This window comes from Suillus paluster (assembly GCF_016628075.1).
Source record: "Suillus paluster strain FC165 chromosome Unknown EDB91scaffold_145, whole genome shotgun sequence".
NCBI lineage: Eukaryota > Fungi > Basidiomycota > Agaricomycetes > Boletales > Suillaceae > Suillus > Suillus paluster.
In genome coordinates this window covers 35,693-54,237 of record NW_024537705.1, presented here as the reverse complement: position 1 = coordinate 54,237, position 18,545 = coordinate 35,693, and the positions used below count along the sequence as shown (strand labels likewise).

General features: G+C 48.3%; 4 protein-coding genes across 4 annotated transcripts; 2 read left to right on the top strand and 2 right to left on the bottom strand.

Annotated features, from left to right (window-relative positions):
- Positions 1-512: 512 nt before the first annotated feature.
- On the top strand, positions 513-3,072 carry EDB91DRAFT_1255567 (uncharacterized protein; the record flags this gene model as incomplete). Its single annotated transcript, XM_041324004.1, has 16 exons — positions 513-573; positions 627-762; positions 815-957; positions 1,013-1,064; positions 1,124-1,211; positions 1,265-1,318; positions 1,374-1,564; positions 1,617-1,708; positions 1,759-1,944; positions 1,995-2,139; positions 2,197-2,210; positions 2,262-2,377; positions 2,435-2,514; positions 2,564-2,698; positions 2,750-2,898; positions 2,948-3,072. 16 exons carry the CDS (start codon positions 513-515, stop codon positions 3,070-3,072), a joined length of 1,767 nt encoding a protein of 588 aa, XP_041170138.1.
- Positions 3,073-5,899: 2,827 nt separating this feature from the next.
- EDB91DRAFT_1230157 (uncharacterized protein) lies at positions 5,900-7,236 on the top strand (the record flags this gene model as incomplete). The annotated part of the gene is made up of 7 exons (XM_041321048.1): positions 5,900-6,057; positions 6,170-6,367; positions 6,418-6,500; positions 6,556-6,765; positions 6,826-6,961; positions 7,012-7,163; positions 7,220-7,236. 6 exons carry the CDS (start codon positions 5,900-5,902, stop codon positions 7,118-7,120), a joined length of 894 nt encoding a protein of 297 aa, XP_041170137.1. The 3' UTR covers positions 7,121-7,163; positions 7,220-7,236.
- Positions 7,237-11,492: 4,256 nt separating this feature from the next.
- Positions 11,493-14,384, bottom strand: EDB91DRAFT_1172306 (glycoside hydrolase family 5 protein; the record flags this gene model as incomplete). The annotated part of the gene is given in 11 exon segments (XM_041320248.1): positions 11,493-12,290; positions 12,322-12,453; positions 12,475-12,619; positions 12,695-12,762; positions 12,811-12,946; positions 12,968-13,015; positions 13,049-13,060; positions 13,100-13,358; positions 13,378-13,813; positions 13,839-13,990; positions 14,116-14,384. The coding sequence occupies 11 exon segments, from the start codon at positions 14,382-14,384 to the stop codon at positions 11,734-11,736; spliced, it is 2,214 nt and encodes a 737-aa protein (XP_041170136.1). The 3' UTR covers positions 11,493-11,733.
- Positions 14,385-16,088: 1,704 nt separating this feature from the next.
- EDB91DRAFT_1172298 (kinase-like domain-containing protein) lies at positions 16,089-17,878 on the bottom strand. Its single transcript, XM_041320247.1, has 9 exons — positions 17,724-17,878; positions 17,384-17,623; positions 17,270-17,335; positions 17,035-17,217; positions 16,954-16,984; positions 16,864-16,901; positions 16,590-16,805; positions 16,279-16,541; positions 16,089-16,223 (listed from the first exon to the last, which is right to left on the bottom strand). The coding sequence occupies exons 2-8, from the start codon at positions 17,540-17,542 to the stop codon at positions 16,329-16,331; spliced, it is 906 nt and encodes a 301-aa protein (XP_041170135.1). The 5' UTR covers positions 17,543-17,623; positions 17,724-17,878; the 3' UTR covers positions 16,089-16,223; positions 16,279-16,328.
- Between the last annotated feature and the right edge of the window lie 667 nt (positions 17,879-18,545).

Below are 18,545 nucleotides of genomic sequence, written 5' to 3'. Positions count from 1 at the left end.
GGTCATCATGCATGACTATATGTACATCATGCATGGATTGTGGACTAGGATAGCAGTAGAACATGCATGAGGTCTAGACTACAGTAACAGTAATATCATGCATGAGTACCACAGCATCAGGTGCTCCGAGAGCTGTCGAGGTGTTGGTATCTGCTCAAGGCTATTTCAGCACAAATAGGTAATATGTAGCCTTCGCGTACAGCATCCCACCGAGAGCTTGGAAAGCAACGCACAGTGCTGAATAATTGAAAAGATGAGGATAAGTATACATTCCCCACTCCAGAATGACACCATCATACTTACATTCTGACAACTCTACTGGCAGTGGCTGCTCAATCTTGCTTAGTCAAGCCGATCGGAAATCAAAACCATCTGCTTAGCTAGTCAAGCTATTCTTCGGCTAGTCTAACTTTTGTGCTACTGTCGAAGCGCCCATCCAGCGTGCGATTATACTATGTTCGCGTGCCTTCGCGGCTGTCATCCATTCCCTCCTCCTGTTCACTGGAAAGTCGATGTCTGAAACTTATACCACTGCCGCCGTAGCTGCCTCCTCTGTCCATCTCCACATTTCCAGTAAGAATCTCTCATTTACCGAGTATCTCACCCTTAAACATCTTACTTCTTAGGTATTGTTATCCAGGTCGACGATGCTTCGAAAAAGATAGTCGAATTTGTCGAGTTGGAGCTTGGTTCACAGCGACGGGAAGTCCTCCGCGGCTCGGGCAAAGACAAAGAACTTAGTGCAAAGTTCGATCACGCCATGTGAGTCCCATCTATAGTTGCCCAGGAATTCGGTCTGAATAGTTTACCACAGTGCGGTGACCACTGAGCCAGCTTCGTTGTTGGTACACTGTCAACACCATTCTATGGGCGTACTTCCGTGGAAGAGTATCGTGAAGTTTCCATTGGACAGACAAGACATTTTGTCCGATATAGTGGATCAAGATGGTAAACGAGGTGAACCAACCCGTCTCCGATCGTGTCGCATTAAGTTGATAGCTTGATGTTACAGTGCACGAGATGACTAGAAAGAAGATGAAGATGACTGTCGTCATTACAATATCGTCAGTATATTTGAAGATATCTTGTCTCAAAAAACAAACTAGCATCCTTGTCCTATCAGCGATAGTGTCCATACCAGACAGCTGCAGCCGACTAGCAGTGATGTTCTAGAGATTTGTCCAAGGTTCCGACTACTGGTAATAGGGAAGGTCTGTCGGATCACTGTCTTCAACCATAGATCGCTCACGCACCCGCTTTGTAGACTGGGGTTGGCAAGTCATCGTTGATCCACCAGGCATTTAAGATAGACGAAGTGGTTAAGTCGAAGAATTAGTACCGTGGACGACAGATGCTGACACTCGCCCACCCAGCATGTCTCTGGACATTCGCGAGGCGTAGCTGATATCAATCGGGAGTTCGTCGCGCCCCAAAACGGGCGGTTTGTCCTCCACGATAGTGAGGGATTCGAAGCTGGCGACAGCGCCAGTTTTGCGGCTGCAAAAGAGTTTATCGACTGCCGACGCAAAATGCCCGCTCTGAAGGACAAAATCCACGCGGTTTGGTATGATGTTCTAGTTGCCACTGCCACTCTGCCGTGCTGACACTGGTTCAAGGCTCTGCCTCTCGATACCTCATGCGGATGGACGGTTGTTTGAGAACGGAGTCAAGGAGTTTCTAGAATCGAGGAAGGCAATTCTGGGCAATAGTGCGCATCGTTTACCTCTTGTCTCTCGTAACTCATGTTCCAAACTGTAGTTCCGATCATTGTTGTCTTCACCAAGCACGATATTTTTCTCGACGCACTGGAGCTCGAAGCCATGGATTTGGAAGGATGTGATGAAGCCGCGCTCGAACAGTTCAAAAGAGACTTTTTGAATAATCTGTGTATCAAGCCGCTCATGGATGTGGCTGGAAGTGATATCCTGCATGCAACTGTTTCCAGTGAGGGGCATTCGCCTTCTCTAGCCTGTGATTCTAATGTACCTTGACAGCAACGGATGGGTACGAAAATACTGTACGAGAGCTGATTGATCTCACAACTACAAACGTGGAAAAATTCGTCGCCTCAGAAGCGGCATTGGCTATGATGATAGCCCAACGAGTAGACATTGGTCTTAAAGTTAAGGCATCAATCGCGTATGCACGATCGCTATACTTTTGGTAGAGCCTTATTTCACACTTTACTCTTCACAGCATCGGTAGGAAAAGTTAGTCTCGTCACAGTCTTCGACGCCATTTTGTGACTTTTGAATTCTTAGGATATTGGAGAGGTCTCGGCTCGAGTATGAACTTCGCAGGCTTCACCATGAAGGACTGTTTGTCTGTGATCCACAAGGACGTCATTGCCGTATGGAACTTCAATGACCCTCACTGCGTAAGATGCCTATCTTGTATGGGTTAATATCTCAGGTTGCTGACGTGTTTTGCAAAGCACTTGGCCAGTGGCAAGTTCCAAGAGCTGATTCTACAAGATCTAGACAGGGACGACTTTCCGAACACAGCGGGATCTTTGTGAGTTGTTGTACTGTGAGATGCTTTCAGTTTATGGAGGTATTGGCAGTACATTTGGCCTCACCGTGGTCGGGGCAATAATAGGTATCATGACGCCACTGGCAGCTCCGTTTCTACCGATCGTTGCACCCATTGCCGCAGGGATGGTCATGGCTAAATGGGTCTATGACATCTATCAACAGACGTGAGTGAAGCGTTATTTCGCTATTTGCAACGTGCTCAGAATGGCTTCTAGAAACATGACCTTACGGCGGATTATGGCGTACATCGTGGATTTAACATGTATCATGCAGATTGCGTTCCTGCTGGCGCCGACAGGGCCCATCTCTCGTCGCGTCATCAAAATTGCTATCAAAGCCTATGATGAGGCAGGGGAAAAGCAGTGTTCATTCAGCAATTCACTCCCATGTACCTTTAACCCGTACTGGAGGAGACGATGCACTGGATGAGATTGTCAGATTGATTGAGCGCCACTCCATCAAGGCTGAAGAAGTCCAGGACCTGAGAACGAAGATTGGGCCGCGCATGGTGGGGTTGCAACTGGATGAAGAGTGGTAGATGGAGCCCGGGCCTTCATGATAGTGCTCAGTGATCGCAGTTTCTGTAACTTGGTACCTTGCACTTATCCTTCGGACCTTCGCAACGTATATGCACGCGCTTATCTGATATTAGCTGAGTTATATCGAGCCAAAGCCTTTATTTATATTCTCTGACTTGATTGGTTTCACCAGCCGGGTTCTCTGGCACACTCAGCGTGGTGGTTATAGCAACCTTATCAGCTCCGTCTCTGTGGAGTCAATCAGGTCGCAGCCCGGTTCAAAGGTGGTCTGCACGTTATTAGACTCAAGATTAAGCTCTTTGCTAAACAACGATGCTATCACTTTGCGTTCGATGTTTATTTTTTTCACGAATATCCACCACGTCGTTCGTTCTGTGAGAGAGCCTCTCCTGCTAATGTGGCATTCAAAACGAAACGACATCAATCGTGGCTCGAGCGCAGACCTTTATATCCGCAGAGGCAGGTCGTCACCTGGGTTTCTTCACTTCTTTCTTATTGCGCCCCCTTTCTATCATCATGTTTCACTAATCTACTGATACCTGTAACTGACAACATCATCATCGGTCGCGCCAAAGCCGAATTGAGTACACTCTTCGTGACCGGCGGTGCAGACTATGCACCTTTTGGTAGAAAGATGGATTCTGCATCTTCAATACAACGTCTCGCAGAGCAAGTGAAGGAGACTGTACCTATCAATGCTGGATCAAGGTGCATTTATTCTTGCGCTCACTTGTACCCAGACCTAGACTGAACGTCCGGCGTTTGCTTCTACCGTGCAGTGGAATAATTGTAGGTGTTCTATGAGCACCGATCGACTGTTGGAGCACGGACTGACCAGTATAAACGGTATTATTTCTGCGGCCGAGAAGGGGGGCGGGACATCAGTCCGGTTCGAATTCCGAGGCAGTTCAATGCACTTTGGTTCGTTAAGTCTCGTCATCGCTGACACCAAGTCTGATAGCGAGCGTAAAGTGGAGTTTTGGCGAAGTGAAGCCAGAAAGACAGTGAACTTGTGATCATAAATAACACCACAGCTACAAGTCCGGTAGGCACCTGTGCAAAATGTGAGCATTACGCATTAGCAGATATTTCATATAGCACATAAAGTATATCACGATCATCCGTAAAGAGTGGGTCTCTACACATGTGCTGTATCATCCGACATAGGGCCAATGGCCCCAATGAACGATAAATAAAATGACGTTCCAGGGAAGTACGTCGCGCTTCCATATTGACCTCGATGCTATCTTAGTGCGTATTTCACCTTACCTAGGATCAACTGACAACATAAATAAATAAATAATAAGTATAGCGGGATCATCACATACAGTCTCGACTACCGGAGCAAAATGGTAGCCTATTACTGCTCGTGGAGGCTGGAGACGATACGACACTCAATCTGTCCACTTCATTGGACAAGACGTTGGATATCTGCGACATTGGTACAGTCCACCCAGGAAGAGGTTCGATACCAGCAGAGATTATCTCTGCCCCGCACCATGCACCCCAGCACTCAGCACTATGGTATCCCGCGATTCTGTCGACGTTCCCCGAAATGACTGGATCCAAAGCGCAGTCCCAAATATCTTTCAAACCTCAGTGAGTCTTAGCGCGCACCGCAAGTCCTTGCATTCACTGTATCCTTGCCAAAGTATGCTATTTTGCACGGGGCTCGAAGCTAGCTTGTACTTGGGGCTGTGCATTTGTTCGTTCGCAATTTCAGCACCAGGCCATGTACTTCATCGCTTACATCACCGCAATATGGTTTCGGTTCACCCCTCAAAAGATACCAGGAAGCTCGCTATGCCATAATATATCCTCCTGGCGTGCGAGGACCTGGACAGCATATCATTCATCAAGGTGAGCACCAGGGCGGGCAGAATCGAAGGGAAACAGTGGCGCACAGAACCGCAATTTGATCCTATGTCAGGTCGCAAGAAAACGTTGTGCATCTTGCTCAGGTGTCGGTTTCCGAACGTTCTGGGGTAGATTTAGTAAGCTCGCGCTAGCCCTCCAAATCCAAGCATAAGGTTACCAGTACGTATTACATGATACTCCACAATAACATATTTTGATTATATGCACCGTTTCTACAGCACGATGAGCAGTCGACTTGTTGAGTCATCCGAGCACATGTACCAATCCTACCCCCAGTTACGGATCCTACAACCTACCACGGCCCGCTCCATCGGCCCTTCTCCCAGCATCGACTAGTGTGGCCGATGTCCGAGGTCAAACAACACCCGCCTGTGCAGCTTCTGCATTCATATCTAGCGCCACCATTTCCTAAGGTAGGAACATGGAGAACCTGTCGAGGTTCACGAGATCTCTCCCGTTCCATAGGGGGACGCACGCCCTGAGATGCTCTTGCGTTCACAGACGCCTCAAGGACCCATCATCTGAAAGACCTTGAAAGATCGAGCTCACTTGCACCTTCGCAGAAATTGATATCACTTCTTTTCAAGGAGAGGGGTAGGGAAGACGGTAATTTCTCATTTCCACCATAATCTGATCATTCATCGTAGCTGACTCTCTATCAATGGTCTTATAATTCAAATCGTTTGTCGTGTACTTAGTCTTCGCGCATCATTGCACGGACAATTGAACGATTGGCAAATGGTGCATTTACGGTGCAATTGTAGAATCGGTCGTCTAATTCAGGGAGATAGACGCCGTGTGTACATGTTGTGTCATGAGCCATCGGTGCGCATGCTTGGTGTCCATTCGCTCTCGTATTTCGCTGCGATCCCGTTCCGTATTACTCCCCACTGTTTGTACGAGAAACCAGACCACTTCTGCTTTCAGCGCGCACATCAAGATCTCCCGATGGCACCAAAAGTCGACCCTCAGAACCTCAGAAAGACGTTTGGGCGCTTTCGAGTTCTGATCGTAGGAAGGGCGAACGCAGGCAAAACGACCATCCTTCAGAAGGTTTGCAACACCACGGAAAAGCCAGAGATTTACAATGCCAAAGGAGACAAGGTGTGTGATATGTTCTGCGCCATGCGGGGGGTCGAGCGCTGATCACTTGTGAGTAGATCGATGCCACTGTCGTAGAAGGCTCGATATTGGTGTGTGCACCATCTGTCCTACAAGTACATGTGCATTGATGGACTCTCAGCGTGGAAATCACGACATCACGAACGAGATGGTATTCAAAAGCAATCCCGGTTTCGTCTTTCACGACTCGTGCGGTTTTGAAGCGGGCTCTGTAGAAGAATTCGAGGACATGAAGAAATTTATCGCAGAACGCGCGAACACGACAAAGTTGGAGGAACGAATCCACGCTGTGTGGTAAGTGACTCCCTCCTGGCATGCTGTGCTCGTTCGTCGATGTCCTACAGGTATTGTGTTCCGATGGACGATCATTGCCGAACATTCCAGCGGTCAGAGGAGAAGTTTTTCTCCGAATGCGACACTGGAAATGGTGAGCTTGTTGAACATGACCTTTGTCATGCTTGGACTAAATAGACATTCTTCAGTCCCTGTAATTGTGGTCTTCACCAAGTTTGATGCCCTACGTCCAGTTGCATTTGGAGAAATCAAGAAGCAACTGATCGGGGTGTCGAAAGAAGAGCGCTTGGAGAAAATCGCCCAGCGTGTCGAACAACTATTCATGAGTACGGGTGTCTTGGATCGGTTGTATGCCCCCAAGAACCGTGCACGTCCGAAGTGCCATGTGCGCTTGCAGAGTGAGTCATCCAGCTCGAGATTGTTTTGTCTGGTATATAAATTGACGTGGGTCATCCAAGATATGAACAAAGAGGATACAGGCTGTGATGCACTACTAGAGCACACTACTTTTGCATTGGATGACGAAGAATTACGCTTGTGCTTGGTCTCAACACAACAGTCAAACCTAGAACTTTGTATCAAGTGTGCCATCGAGTGAGTTGTGTAGTTGTGTGTCCACATAGTCGTGTTCTAACATCATCTAGAATGGTTGTTGATTGTGCAAATAAGCAATCCTTGCTGCGTCTGACTGATCTTGAACGGTACCAGTATGACATTGCTAAGTGGTTTTCATATCTCAAAGTAAGACAATGATTGATTGAATATGATGATGTCTTGGTGATGGTGCTAACTAATGGTAAATATTGCATGGCTAAAACTGTAGACATGCTGATGTGTTGTCCTTGATTGTAGTTGTTGTTTGATGATAGCTGGTAAGATTGTAGTTTGCAAAACTCAACCAGTATTGACAATTCTGATGGCTTGCTTCCATGGGCTTGTTGACAGTGGGTAAGTACCCCAACAGTTTATCATGCTGACACCATCCTAATGATCCTGATGCCTTGTTACTGCTGGCCTGTTGACAGAAAGTAAGTACCTTGTTGGTTTCTGATTCTGAATGCATGCTGATCATCCCCATCCCTTGTGGCTGCTGGCCTGTTGACAGTACGTAAGTGCCTGGATGGTCTCTCATCCTGAACCCATGCTGATCATCCCCATCCCTTGTGGCTGCTGGCCTGTTGACAGTTTGTAAGTGCCTGGATGGTCTCTCATCCTGAACCCATGCTGATCATCCCCATCCCTTGTGGCTGCTGGCCTGTTGACAGTTTGTAAGTGCCTGGATGGTCTCTCATCCTGAACCCATGCTGATCATCCCCATCCCTTGTGGCTGCTGGCCTGTTGACAGTACGTAAGTGCCTGGATGGTCTCTCATCCTGAACCCATGCTGATCATCCCCATCCCTTGTGGCTGCTGGCCTGTTGACAGAACGTAAGTGCCTGGATGGTCTCTCATCCTGAACCCATGCTGATCATCCCCATCCCTTGTGGCTGCTGGCCTGTTGACAGTTTGTAAGTGCCTGGATGGTCTCTCATCCTGAACCCATGCTGATCATCCCCATCCCTTGTGGCTGCTGGCCTGTTGACAGTACGTAAGTGCCTGGATGGTCTCTCATCCTGAACCCATGCTGATCATCCCCATCCCTTGTGGCTGCTGGCCTGTTGACAGTACGTAAGTGCCTGGATGGTCTCTCATCCTGAACCCATGCTGATCATCCCCATCCCTTGTGGCTGCTGGCCTGTTGACAGTACGTAAGTGCCTGGATGGTCTCTCATCCTGAACCCATGCTGATCATCCCCATCCCTTGTGGCTGCTGGCCTGTTGACAGAACGTAAGTGCCTGGATGGTCTCTCATCCTGAACCCATGCTGATCATCCCCATCCCTTGTGGCTGCTGGCCTGTTGACAGTACGTAAGTGCCTGGATGGTCTCTCATCCTGAACCCATGCTGATCATCCCCATCCCTTGTGGCTGCTGGCCTGTTGACAGGACGTAAGTGCCTGGATGGTCTCTCATCCTGAACCCATGCTGATCATCCCCATCCCTTGTGGCTGCTGGCCTGTTGACAGTACGTAAGTGCCTGGATGGTCTCTCATCCTGAACCCATGCTGATCATCCCCATCCCTTGTGGCTGCTGGCCTGTTGACAGGAGGTAAGTGCCTGGATGGTCTCTCATCCTGAACCCATGCTGATCATCCCCATCCCTTGTGGCTGCTGGCCTGTTGACAGGACGTAAGTGCCTGGATGGTCTCTCATCCTGAACCCATGCTGATCATCCCCATCCCTTGTGGCTGCTGGCCTGTTGACAGTTTGTAAGTGCCTGGATGGTCTCTCATCCTGAACCCTTGCTGATCATCCTGATGCCTTGCTGCTGCTGCCCTGTTGACAGGAGGTCAGTACCTTGACGGCTGCTCATCCTGAACCCTTGCTGATGATCCTAATGCTTTCTCCCTGCTGGTCTGTTGATAGGCACCAGTAAGTCCCTTGGCTTCTTAAGCTGATTCCATTGTAATAATATGCCCATGTCTTGCTGTTACTGGTTCTTTGACAGGTGGTTGGTCTCTTTATTGTATATTTCATAGAGATCATACTGACATCATGATATCTATTGGCCATTCATAGCCTAATGTAAGTCCTCTCTTCATTATTGTTAGACATATTGAGTCATTGTTGCTTACTATCCAACACATAGTTTGTTGAGTATCCATAGTAATTTCAAGCCCTTCTCCCATGGTCACTCATCTTCAATATTCTGATACCCTACCTAGAATGTGAGTCATTTGCATACTCACCATGTGGCAATTCTGATCGGCACTTTCTCTCTAGCCTGTGAGTCATATGTTGTAACCTGTAACACCTAATGATTCTTATCCCTTATAGGAGGTATGATATTTCCTGTCTAAATCTACCTCTGCCCACTGATGCATGATTTTGTTGGTCTCACATAGCTCGTATGTCCATTCAATAGATTCACCATTTTATAGCAGCACTAACCTGGTTCTCTCTCCCTGATAGTTTGTAAGTCATTTGATCATGGTACCACTATCTTCCGCTGTTTGACCATTCATGACTATCAATTGCACAGAATGTAAGTTCATTCATAACTTTCGAGAATGCCACATCAGGAATTTGACAATTCTTTGTTCCAGGAGGCAAGTGCTCTGTTTGACTTGTTTCCGGTGCTAACACCTTTCATCCGCTTCAATGAGTAGATCAAAACCCGGAAAGGTCGACTTGTGCCTGTCCTTCAGCCTGTAGTAGGTACTAAAGTTCCCGCATTGATCCTCATCATTCAAGAGTTTGCAATAGATTGGCAAGGGATCATGGTTTACTTCTACGAGCAATATCATTCAGACCGGCATTGGTTCGTTTCTGAATGCATGGTCAGCTACCATTTTAATCACAAGAGGCAGCTACCATCATCGTCCTCGAATACGCCGCCTTCCTCAAGCATGACGAGCAACTGGAATTCATCAAGTCCGCCGTGGACTATTACGTGAAATCTCCTATGGCTGTCACTGTGAAGAAAGTCGCGACGGAAATTGCTGGTCGGGGTTACAAGGAAGAGGAGTTGAAGAAGAAGATTCTCAAGTTCATTCTTGAAAATCGCCTGTGTAAGTCCCTCGCCTCGTATCGAACCCGACACTGTTTACCAGTCGCCTGCAGCAAAGGACTTGGCAGCGAGGAAGTAGACGATGCTCTATGCCATGTTGTGCCACTATGATACTGAGCACTGAGTGGTGCAGACCGCTGTCTCTTGCTTTCCAAGTTTCGATGTTCATTCCAATGCTATGTACTACTATACCGAGCACTCCAGCTTCAACTGCTGAGTGTCGCAGACTGTACTATCGGGTTTCAACACCCCTTTTACCGCTCTCGTTATACCGTTTTCTACATTGTGAAATGTACTCGCGCTCGTCAAAGTGATCGTTGTTTATTCTTACTTTCAGGAGCGACTTGACTGCGGCGTGACGACGGACACGACTGACAACCCTGTCGACGCTCGTCAGGACATCACGCCGCCCGGGTGAATCAAGTCGTGTACATGAACGTTCGGGGAGAGCGTCGTGAACCCAAAGCAGACAGATCCTTGAAAAGGCAATCATAGTATTGTATTATTGTCTCATAGTTGAACACAATTTCGCGTATCGACAAGAATAAACGAGCGGGGACGAGGTGGACAGCAAGCCACACCGACAGGAAATGAGGCGGGAATATGTAAGAGCACCATGAAGTGTAGGTTTGGGTGTAGGCTCGACCTAGGTACCGCCTAAATAAGTTGACAAGCGGGATAGGGAATAGAGGTTAGATTAGTATAGGGATCGATTGGGCTCATGACGAGGGACGCACCGTTAATATACTTCCGTTCAGCTCAGTCCCTATCGAATCCATTCTTCCGTCCATCATAGAGGGTGCTCCAAACCATCCGCTGCGACCCTGGTGAATTTATGATCGCCTGTGAACAGGTGCGGGTCATCGGACCAGGACAGACGGCAGTATTGCCAGTGGTAGACCGTCCAGATGAATATTCCGTTTTAATAAGTATACTGGCAGACAGGGTAGGCGACTCGGCGGTTGGAGTTGCAAGGCAAGCTTTCAGTATGTCGATTAGCGATGCTCAGTTAGAGTGCAGACCAGCAAGGACCAGGACTTACTACTGATGCAGTCATTGCTCATAGGTGTGAACAAATTTTGTGATTCTAGCCCAATTAGCAGTGCGAGAACGGTGACAACAGACTTTACCAACAGTTGTGGCTTTGCTGAACACTATGTAGAACGCGTGCTAGCATGCTTTAGAGTACCAAGGTAAGAAGGAACTTCGACTGTCTAATGGTGGAGACTCAGTGGGATGTAGGGTTAGGGTTAGACTTAACGAAAAGTTCCTCCATTGAGATTGACGATGAGCAACATATTTGTGACCATAAGATCTTGTAGCCGTGAATTGACCTTCCTGGTAATAGTCAGCGCTCTTCTTTAACCCAGGAGGACATCTGATTATTCCGCACGTGTCTCGAGTATCTTGTTTGTAAGAGCGGTGATCTTAGCTAGCAGACTATTAATGACGTTGGTGGTATGGGCACGCGGGTAGATGCATCATGACTACTGAGTTTACTCAAGTGCCAACCTGCTTTCCAAAATGAAAATAATATGTCCATGGTACTATCTTACGAGAGGCAGCCAAGAGGTATATACGATACATATGATTATTTCCTACAAAGAATGTTTGACCGCCGCCATTAGATGTGTCAAGGAAAGAGCATAAGATAAGATAACCACCACTTCACATGATCGAACAAGCCTTAGGCACCACCCCTCGCCCAACAACCCCGCCTGCTCCAGCCATCCGGCGCACCCATCTCTCGCTCTGCTCTAAGTGGTATATCCAAGCCCGAGTGCGTTGGCCTTGATGGCACCTGATGAACGGCGCACTTCTATCGTCAGCTCCTTGTCTTCCTTCTCCGTCAGCACAGTGTAGAACCAGAGAAGCCTCTGCTCCGACGCGAGAAGTTCCAGGCGGCCCTCGGATGCAGTGACAGCGATGTCGTACAAGTCATCCTTGAATATGATTAGTGACAGCGCAGCTTGAGAAGTCAAAGGAAGAGTGAGGGTCGATGACGTGTACGCGCGAGGTGTCGTTGTTCCTGATGAACTGTGGCTTATCCATTCCTGCCCAACGTCTAGGAAATCGTCGACTTGGTCCTGGGCGGCAGAACCGAGGGCTTTGCTCAAGCAAGCATCCAAGGCAAAATGAACGAAAGGCAAGAAAATTTCGGTGGGCAGGGAACTATCCTTGTACAGTTCTTTCTTTCCAGGTACGATATCATCATCTTCATTAATAGGTATATCTTCTGCGTGGACCTTGAGAGTAAGGCGGAAGGTCGCTTTGGAGATGTCGAACTGGATGTTCGTAGGGGTACCAACGACCGCTATTGGCTACGGACGACAGAAAACGCGCACGGCACGTGGCACAGTTCGTAAGGAACGATAGGAGAGAGGCGGGATCGCACTTCACAGGTTCGCCGTCTTCGACACTAGAGTTGGCGTAAGGCGAAGGATATATTGGAAGAGTTGATGTGCTGAGAGTCGACGCTCATGCTAGCGCTAATGAACCCATTGACGATTTGAACGGCGTCTGGATGCCCGGGACCCTTCCCACTTCTCCTGCACGCAAGTCGTTACACCATAGGCTGAGATCCTCCATGTTCCACCCATTCCCCCAAGGGTGTGAACTATCGGGGCAGCACGTCCACACCGTCTAGTTCAAGCAGTTCTCGCCGTCCGCCGCGTTCAAACTCGCATCAAGCGCACGCTCTTACCGCGAGTAATCAACCTTGTATTTGCCACCGTCGGTGTACCCATACGAGCGCTTGACATCCATATTGATAGGCGTCCCAATTTCTCCAATGATAGTCGGGTATCATGCTGGGCCGGTAGGTGGAAGCGCACCTAGTTGCGTTGCGTCTGCCTTCAGGTAGCCGAGCTGGCTCTGAAGGCTGTCCCATATGGCGCGTTCACCTATGCACAAAGCTTGTATTTGGGTTGAATATTTTCCCCGCAGGAGACCAAGGGCATCAGCGTTGAACTAGTTCCAGTGGCGTGTAACGGGTGTCAGGCCATCATAATAATGTGTTGAATAACATGCCCTGCCCTGCTATATCTCTTCTGGTATCGGGGGAAGCCGTACAAACATGGGGGGCTGCACGAACGCGATGGCTTATGGATGGTGCGCTCTAACTGCCTTCAGGTGAAGAGCACATTGGGAAAGGAAGAAGGCGCGCAGGAAATGTACGGGCGCTTCTGTTCCTGGAACACGTGCGAAATAATCTGGCTGCGTAACATATCCACTTTGCACGTCCCATACATCGTGCAAAGCCCGTACGCATGTACCGAACGTCCAACCAGGGTCGCGTCTCCAGCCCCAGCGTGGGTGAATGCCTCCGGGTTCCGTGGAGGGATCTGACCATGCCTTGACACCGTTAGAGTCGATAGTGACACTGCTATCACGTTTAGGACTCAGAGCCAAAAGTGTAGTTGTCAAGAGTCTGCATCTGGCCCATACCGAGACGGAAGCTCTGCGCTGGTGACGGAACGGTGCCCTTCTTGAATGTGGAACCCTGCGCCACCGGATACGCATTGAGGTCATTCCATGGGATGAGCCCTTCTGCTGGCTCGTTCATGCTATCCCACCCAATGACAACTTCGTCAAGAGGGTCTCCAGCTGCTGCTACTCGTTCCACCAACTTTCCAAAAGCGTTTGCGAAGTGCGGCCGAAGGTATTCCTGAATGTGCACCCGGTCGAGGATGCATTTCGGGGCGAACGTGGAGTCACCGAAAAAGAGCGCGAACATGGTGTGCGAGACAAGTCTGCCGTAGTTTGTTGACCATATCATGGCAGGCAATTTTGCGGGGTTGCGAGACGCGGGAGTGGGGTACTCGCAGTGAATTATGGCTGTGAACCGCCTGAAAAACGAGACCACTGAACGGCGAATTAGAAAAAAGTAGCAATGCTTTTGCGAAGAAGCTCACGGTGTCTTGGTGAGGATTCATATAAACTTTGCACCCGTGCGCTTTGCATTTCCGCAGTATCTCTATTGTATCATCCATAAATTCATAATCATATTTCCCCCTAGTAAAAAAAAATCATTGTTACCACGAGCTAGGAGACGACATGGATCGAGTACTTATGGTCTTGCATGTTCTAGGGCTTCCCAAGTTATAGGAAAACGCAACATATTGAAACCCCAACCTCACAGGCGGGCGAGGTGCTCGTCCGCGTCATCCAGCTTCAGCGGTCGGCCTACGAAATTCTCACAGCCTGTCTTTGCCTCTTCCCAAAATCCATCTAGAACCTGGGAACGCCGGTTCACGGGTGCCTTGCATGAACCAGATAGGTTCACTCCACGCAGTAGAAGGGTACGACCAGCGTTATCGACGAAGTTACCATCGAGCGTATGGGTGAATGAGGCATGCTCAGATAGCACGAGGCATGGCTGTGACAGCAGAAAAATATTTACAGCCATTTGCAGAACGCTAGGCCAAAAAAAAATCACTACATATATTCGGCAATAAGTCGGGACAACAAACTTTTAACTTCCGACGGACAATCTCGATCTACGACTACTCCGACTATAAAGTCCACACGCATTGCTGACACGGGCACTTTGGATTGGATTCAAGGAGCGGACGCGAGAAGCGCATCTATAGTAAGAGGTAAGTCACTCACTGTTCAAGGCATGGATTCAGTACAACTAACCAGCCGGCATCATCTCTGCGCCTACTCAAACAACTTCCCCTATACTGGGGGTCTATCTGGATCATGTTTTCGAACTGGATTTGAAATCATCTACTTGATCACAGTATCGTTCGCCAACTGCTTTCTCCTCTGCCACGCCTCACGGCGGACAGAGCACCATGATCACTGTAATCCTCAGCGGCACGCTCCTGTACTCATCTAGCACTGCTCAACATCTCTGCAGAGATGCTCCTTGTTCAGATCTGTGGATGGATGCACTTTGTACCTTTGATTGCAGCAAAATGTAATGATATCCACATCCACTGTACACGCAATGCTCTTTATGGTCTCTGTCGGTAAGCGCCCGTTCGCATGATAGTATTGAGTATTCACCAAGGGGCCCGATGACATTAGCTCTCAAAATTGGAAGAAGGGGTCGAACGACTCGTAAAGGTCTTTCTATGTAACTGCATTTGCGCAGAGGCTCAGCCTCAGGTTAAGTTCATTAATCCTCTGCACCTCTTGATCGCACCTGAGGATTTTCTTAGTTGCGAAGGAGACATTTTGGAAAGTGGAGGGCATTCCGGTGCGACTGCTCGTTCTAGGAATTTCACTTGTCCGACTTCATCCGGGGTTCCTATGTCGGAACCAGATATCTGTACTTTCAGTTAAGCGCGCACTCCCATAGTTCTGGATCTGTTATTTTTTACCTCATGCAAGGCAAATGCTTTTGATCTCATATGTGGTGTTTGACATTCCAGTTCTGATACTCTAGGTGTGTTCCACAGTCGGCCACTGGGACGCGCTCGCTCATCAAGGAAATGACACTGTCCAACCTTACCTAACTCGGAGTCACCCTGATTTTCTGCTTCAAAGGTCTCCAAGCCGTGCAGAACTCGAATGACTCATCGCGCTATCACTAGTAGTTTTGACAAAGTCTGGAGACGCAGTCAATCATATCTACCAACGAAGGTGAGAGAGCTACGATCCGGCGTTACACAACCACAGGTGCAACCCCTTCAGAACAAGACGAGCGTCATGATCTATGGAACATCTCAGTAGAAACCATAAATTGGGTTTCCTCGTTTCCTCGGTCTTAAAACCTCTTTCCGAACACTAACGCCGAAGTGTTCTGATCTCCGATATCGGGAAAAGCCGTCACTTCTGTGATTGCAAACGACGATATTGTCCTTGGCCTAGTTCATATCTACCTCCGACACATGAGATAATATCAACTGAAGACGAGCAAAAAGTGCTGCAGGAGGGGTTGAAAATGAAACCGGTTACGCAAGCACGACGTGGTGCGTTATCTCGAGACTGGCCATGGAGTTCATCCGCCTCTTAGCCTTATACTCAACCATCGAAGTTGGCTCATTGTAACTTACCATCAGTTGATAGCTATATGGGTCGGTTTGAATGCGAGTCAGTTTGTCATCAAACTTTGATTTGAGTCAATGTGTGAACGGGAAAAGCTTTCCCAGCACCTTATATGATTCTGAGCGTCACACTTGACGGCGGGCGCGCGTGTTTGGAAAGACAAGATCCGATAGACTTCAAAAATAAACTTGAAAGCAGTGTGCTAAGTACAGTCCCTGAAAAGTGTGTGCAGTACCAACGGTATTAGACGCTGCAGTGTATGTTTGTTAGACACTGCGCTTGTTACGTCGTGAATTGATACATACAAAGTATTCATTAGACGTTATATGAAAAGGACCCTTGGTTAAACTCGTCATCAAAGCTTCTGCAGCTCGGCCTTTATAAATGCCACAATTTCCTGGGCTTTAGGTCGAGCATTGAAATTAACGGACAGACATCTTAGCAAATACTGCGTATGACCTTCGTCAATGTCGGTGAGCTGGCGGAAGGGCGCCATCCCTCCGATCCTCGCCGCGATAATGTGATATGCATCCCTCAGCGGGAAGTAAGGTTTTTGCCCAGAAAATAGCTTCGGAGTGTCAGACATACAGCGATCTCAACGAGTGATATAAAATACCTGGAGCATGATACAGCCGCACGAATATACATCTGCGGGCTTTGTCGGTTTTGTGGGCATCCCGTCCTCAGGTACGGCAAACATTTCCGGAGCCATCCACCGTACATTGCCCCCGTGGCAGGAGTTGAATGTGGGGTTTCCTGATTCCGCAAGAACCATCGAGAGACCGAAGTCTGCGAGGCATAGCTTATCATAGCCATTAATGAGTACATTCATCTGAAGCCAGGATGTTTCATCTCTCAACCATAGGTCCACAAGATAATAATAGACATACAGGTGTTAAGTCGCCGTGGACAATGCCGCTCTCATGCACTTAAGGCCCATTTCAATCTGAGTCATGCATGCAAAAATAAAAACCACGCACAATACTTGAGGCCGGATGCTATCTGCCGAGACTGATGTGTTTCGTTGAGATTCAGCCAATCTTCTAAACACACATGCTTACCATGTCCAGCTTCCGGACCGTTGCAAGAGTGGTGTGCTGTTTCAGGTAGCCCTCAAGAGATCCTTTTGTCATCCACGACGAAACAAAAGCTGGTAAAATTCCGAAACCACTTGTGATTCCGTGAAGCGAGATAACATGGTCGTCTTTCAAGTTGGCCCAGACGTAGGCCTCACGTCGTATATCCTGCGAGCCAAAATATATGTAAGCAATAAGATGCTGTACAGTGAGACCTTACCCAGGCCGTCTTGTCTAACAGTACCGTTTGGTTCGAGTCAGTGACCCTCACTACCTTGATCGCAACCTAGAAATAAACACCATTATACGTGCGCATGTTTAGAGTCAGGCTCACTGTGACTGGACGATTCCTGGAGGAAGTGGACCAGCTGCATTTCCAGACGTCACCAAAACCGCCAGTGTGATTGGGAGAATTCTGAGTTCTCTTGAGTTCCGCCTCTGGGATCTCCTTGAGTGGAATTTTGAATTCAATGTTGTGAGGTGATGGCATCATTGTTCGTTCGAAGAGAGTATGATTCCAAGTGACACGTCGAATGGCCAATGAATCTGGGGTATAAGTACAGGACCGATCTCCCTAGATGCCAGATAACAGATGGCTGATAAGCACCGAGTATGACACAAAAGGACACAAATTACGGATGTTAGATGGAATGCTATACTTTCCGGCAACTCACTTCTGATACAAGTTCATAAAGTTCCGTCGCCCGTGCATAGGTTTCGGCCACAGCATCAATAGATCAACTGATAGATACAGTAAGTACTTGCCAATGAGCCAAAAAGATCACGCCGATCAGGACGGTTCAATGGCACAGGTGGTTTAACCACACACCTTACTTACTTTCTAGCAAATCTTGGCGCCATGTGATGACATAAACCAGCATGGCAGCGACTTTATCGTAGGCGTTTAGCTGCGGTCGAAGTCTCGAATCGAAAAGAACAGGGCCGACGTCTCAGTATGTGCCAGTGATATCGTATATGACAGCTGTCCTCCGGTGGTTCAACTTTGCTCGACAATCAAGCTCCAGTGCTGCAGCCGCCTCCTCCGCCCCCATATGGCTAAACAGCATCGCGACCCTTTGCATTAACTATACGCAATCCTTCTTCGCTCACCAACTCCTGAGTTTCAGATGAACTGGTCCTCGCCCGATACAGAAACTTGGTGCAAGCCCTCGTCTTCAGTAGTGGACTCAGCAGGCGTTAATTTTGTCGGGTCAGAGAAACTCTCGTCTTGAGCTGGTATTCTATGGCAAGCTAAGAATATTTTGGCGACTTAAGTTGGCTTACTATGAGCAAGGTGCCGGTTCGGAGCCTGCCGGAGAATCAGCACCACGCGTCCAACTGAGCGAGACGCCTTAGACTTCACCTTTCATATTCAAAATCGAACTATTTACACAACGGACTCACAACGCGAATTCCTAACCTTCACTTACTTATCCTCATCGTTATCGTAGTAATTCGTCACATACGTTCCTTCTTTCCCCGTCCACCCACCGCTA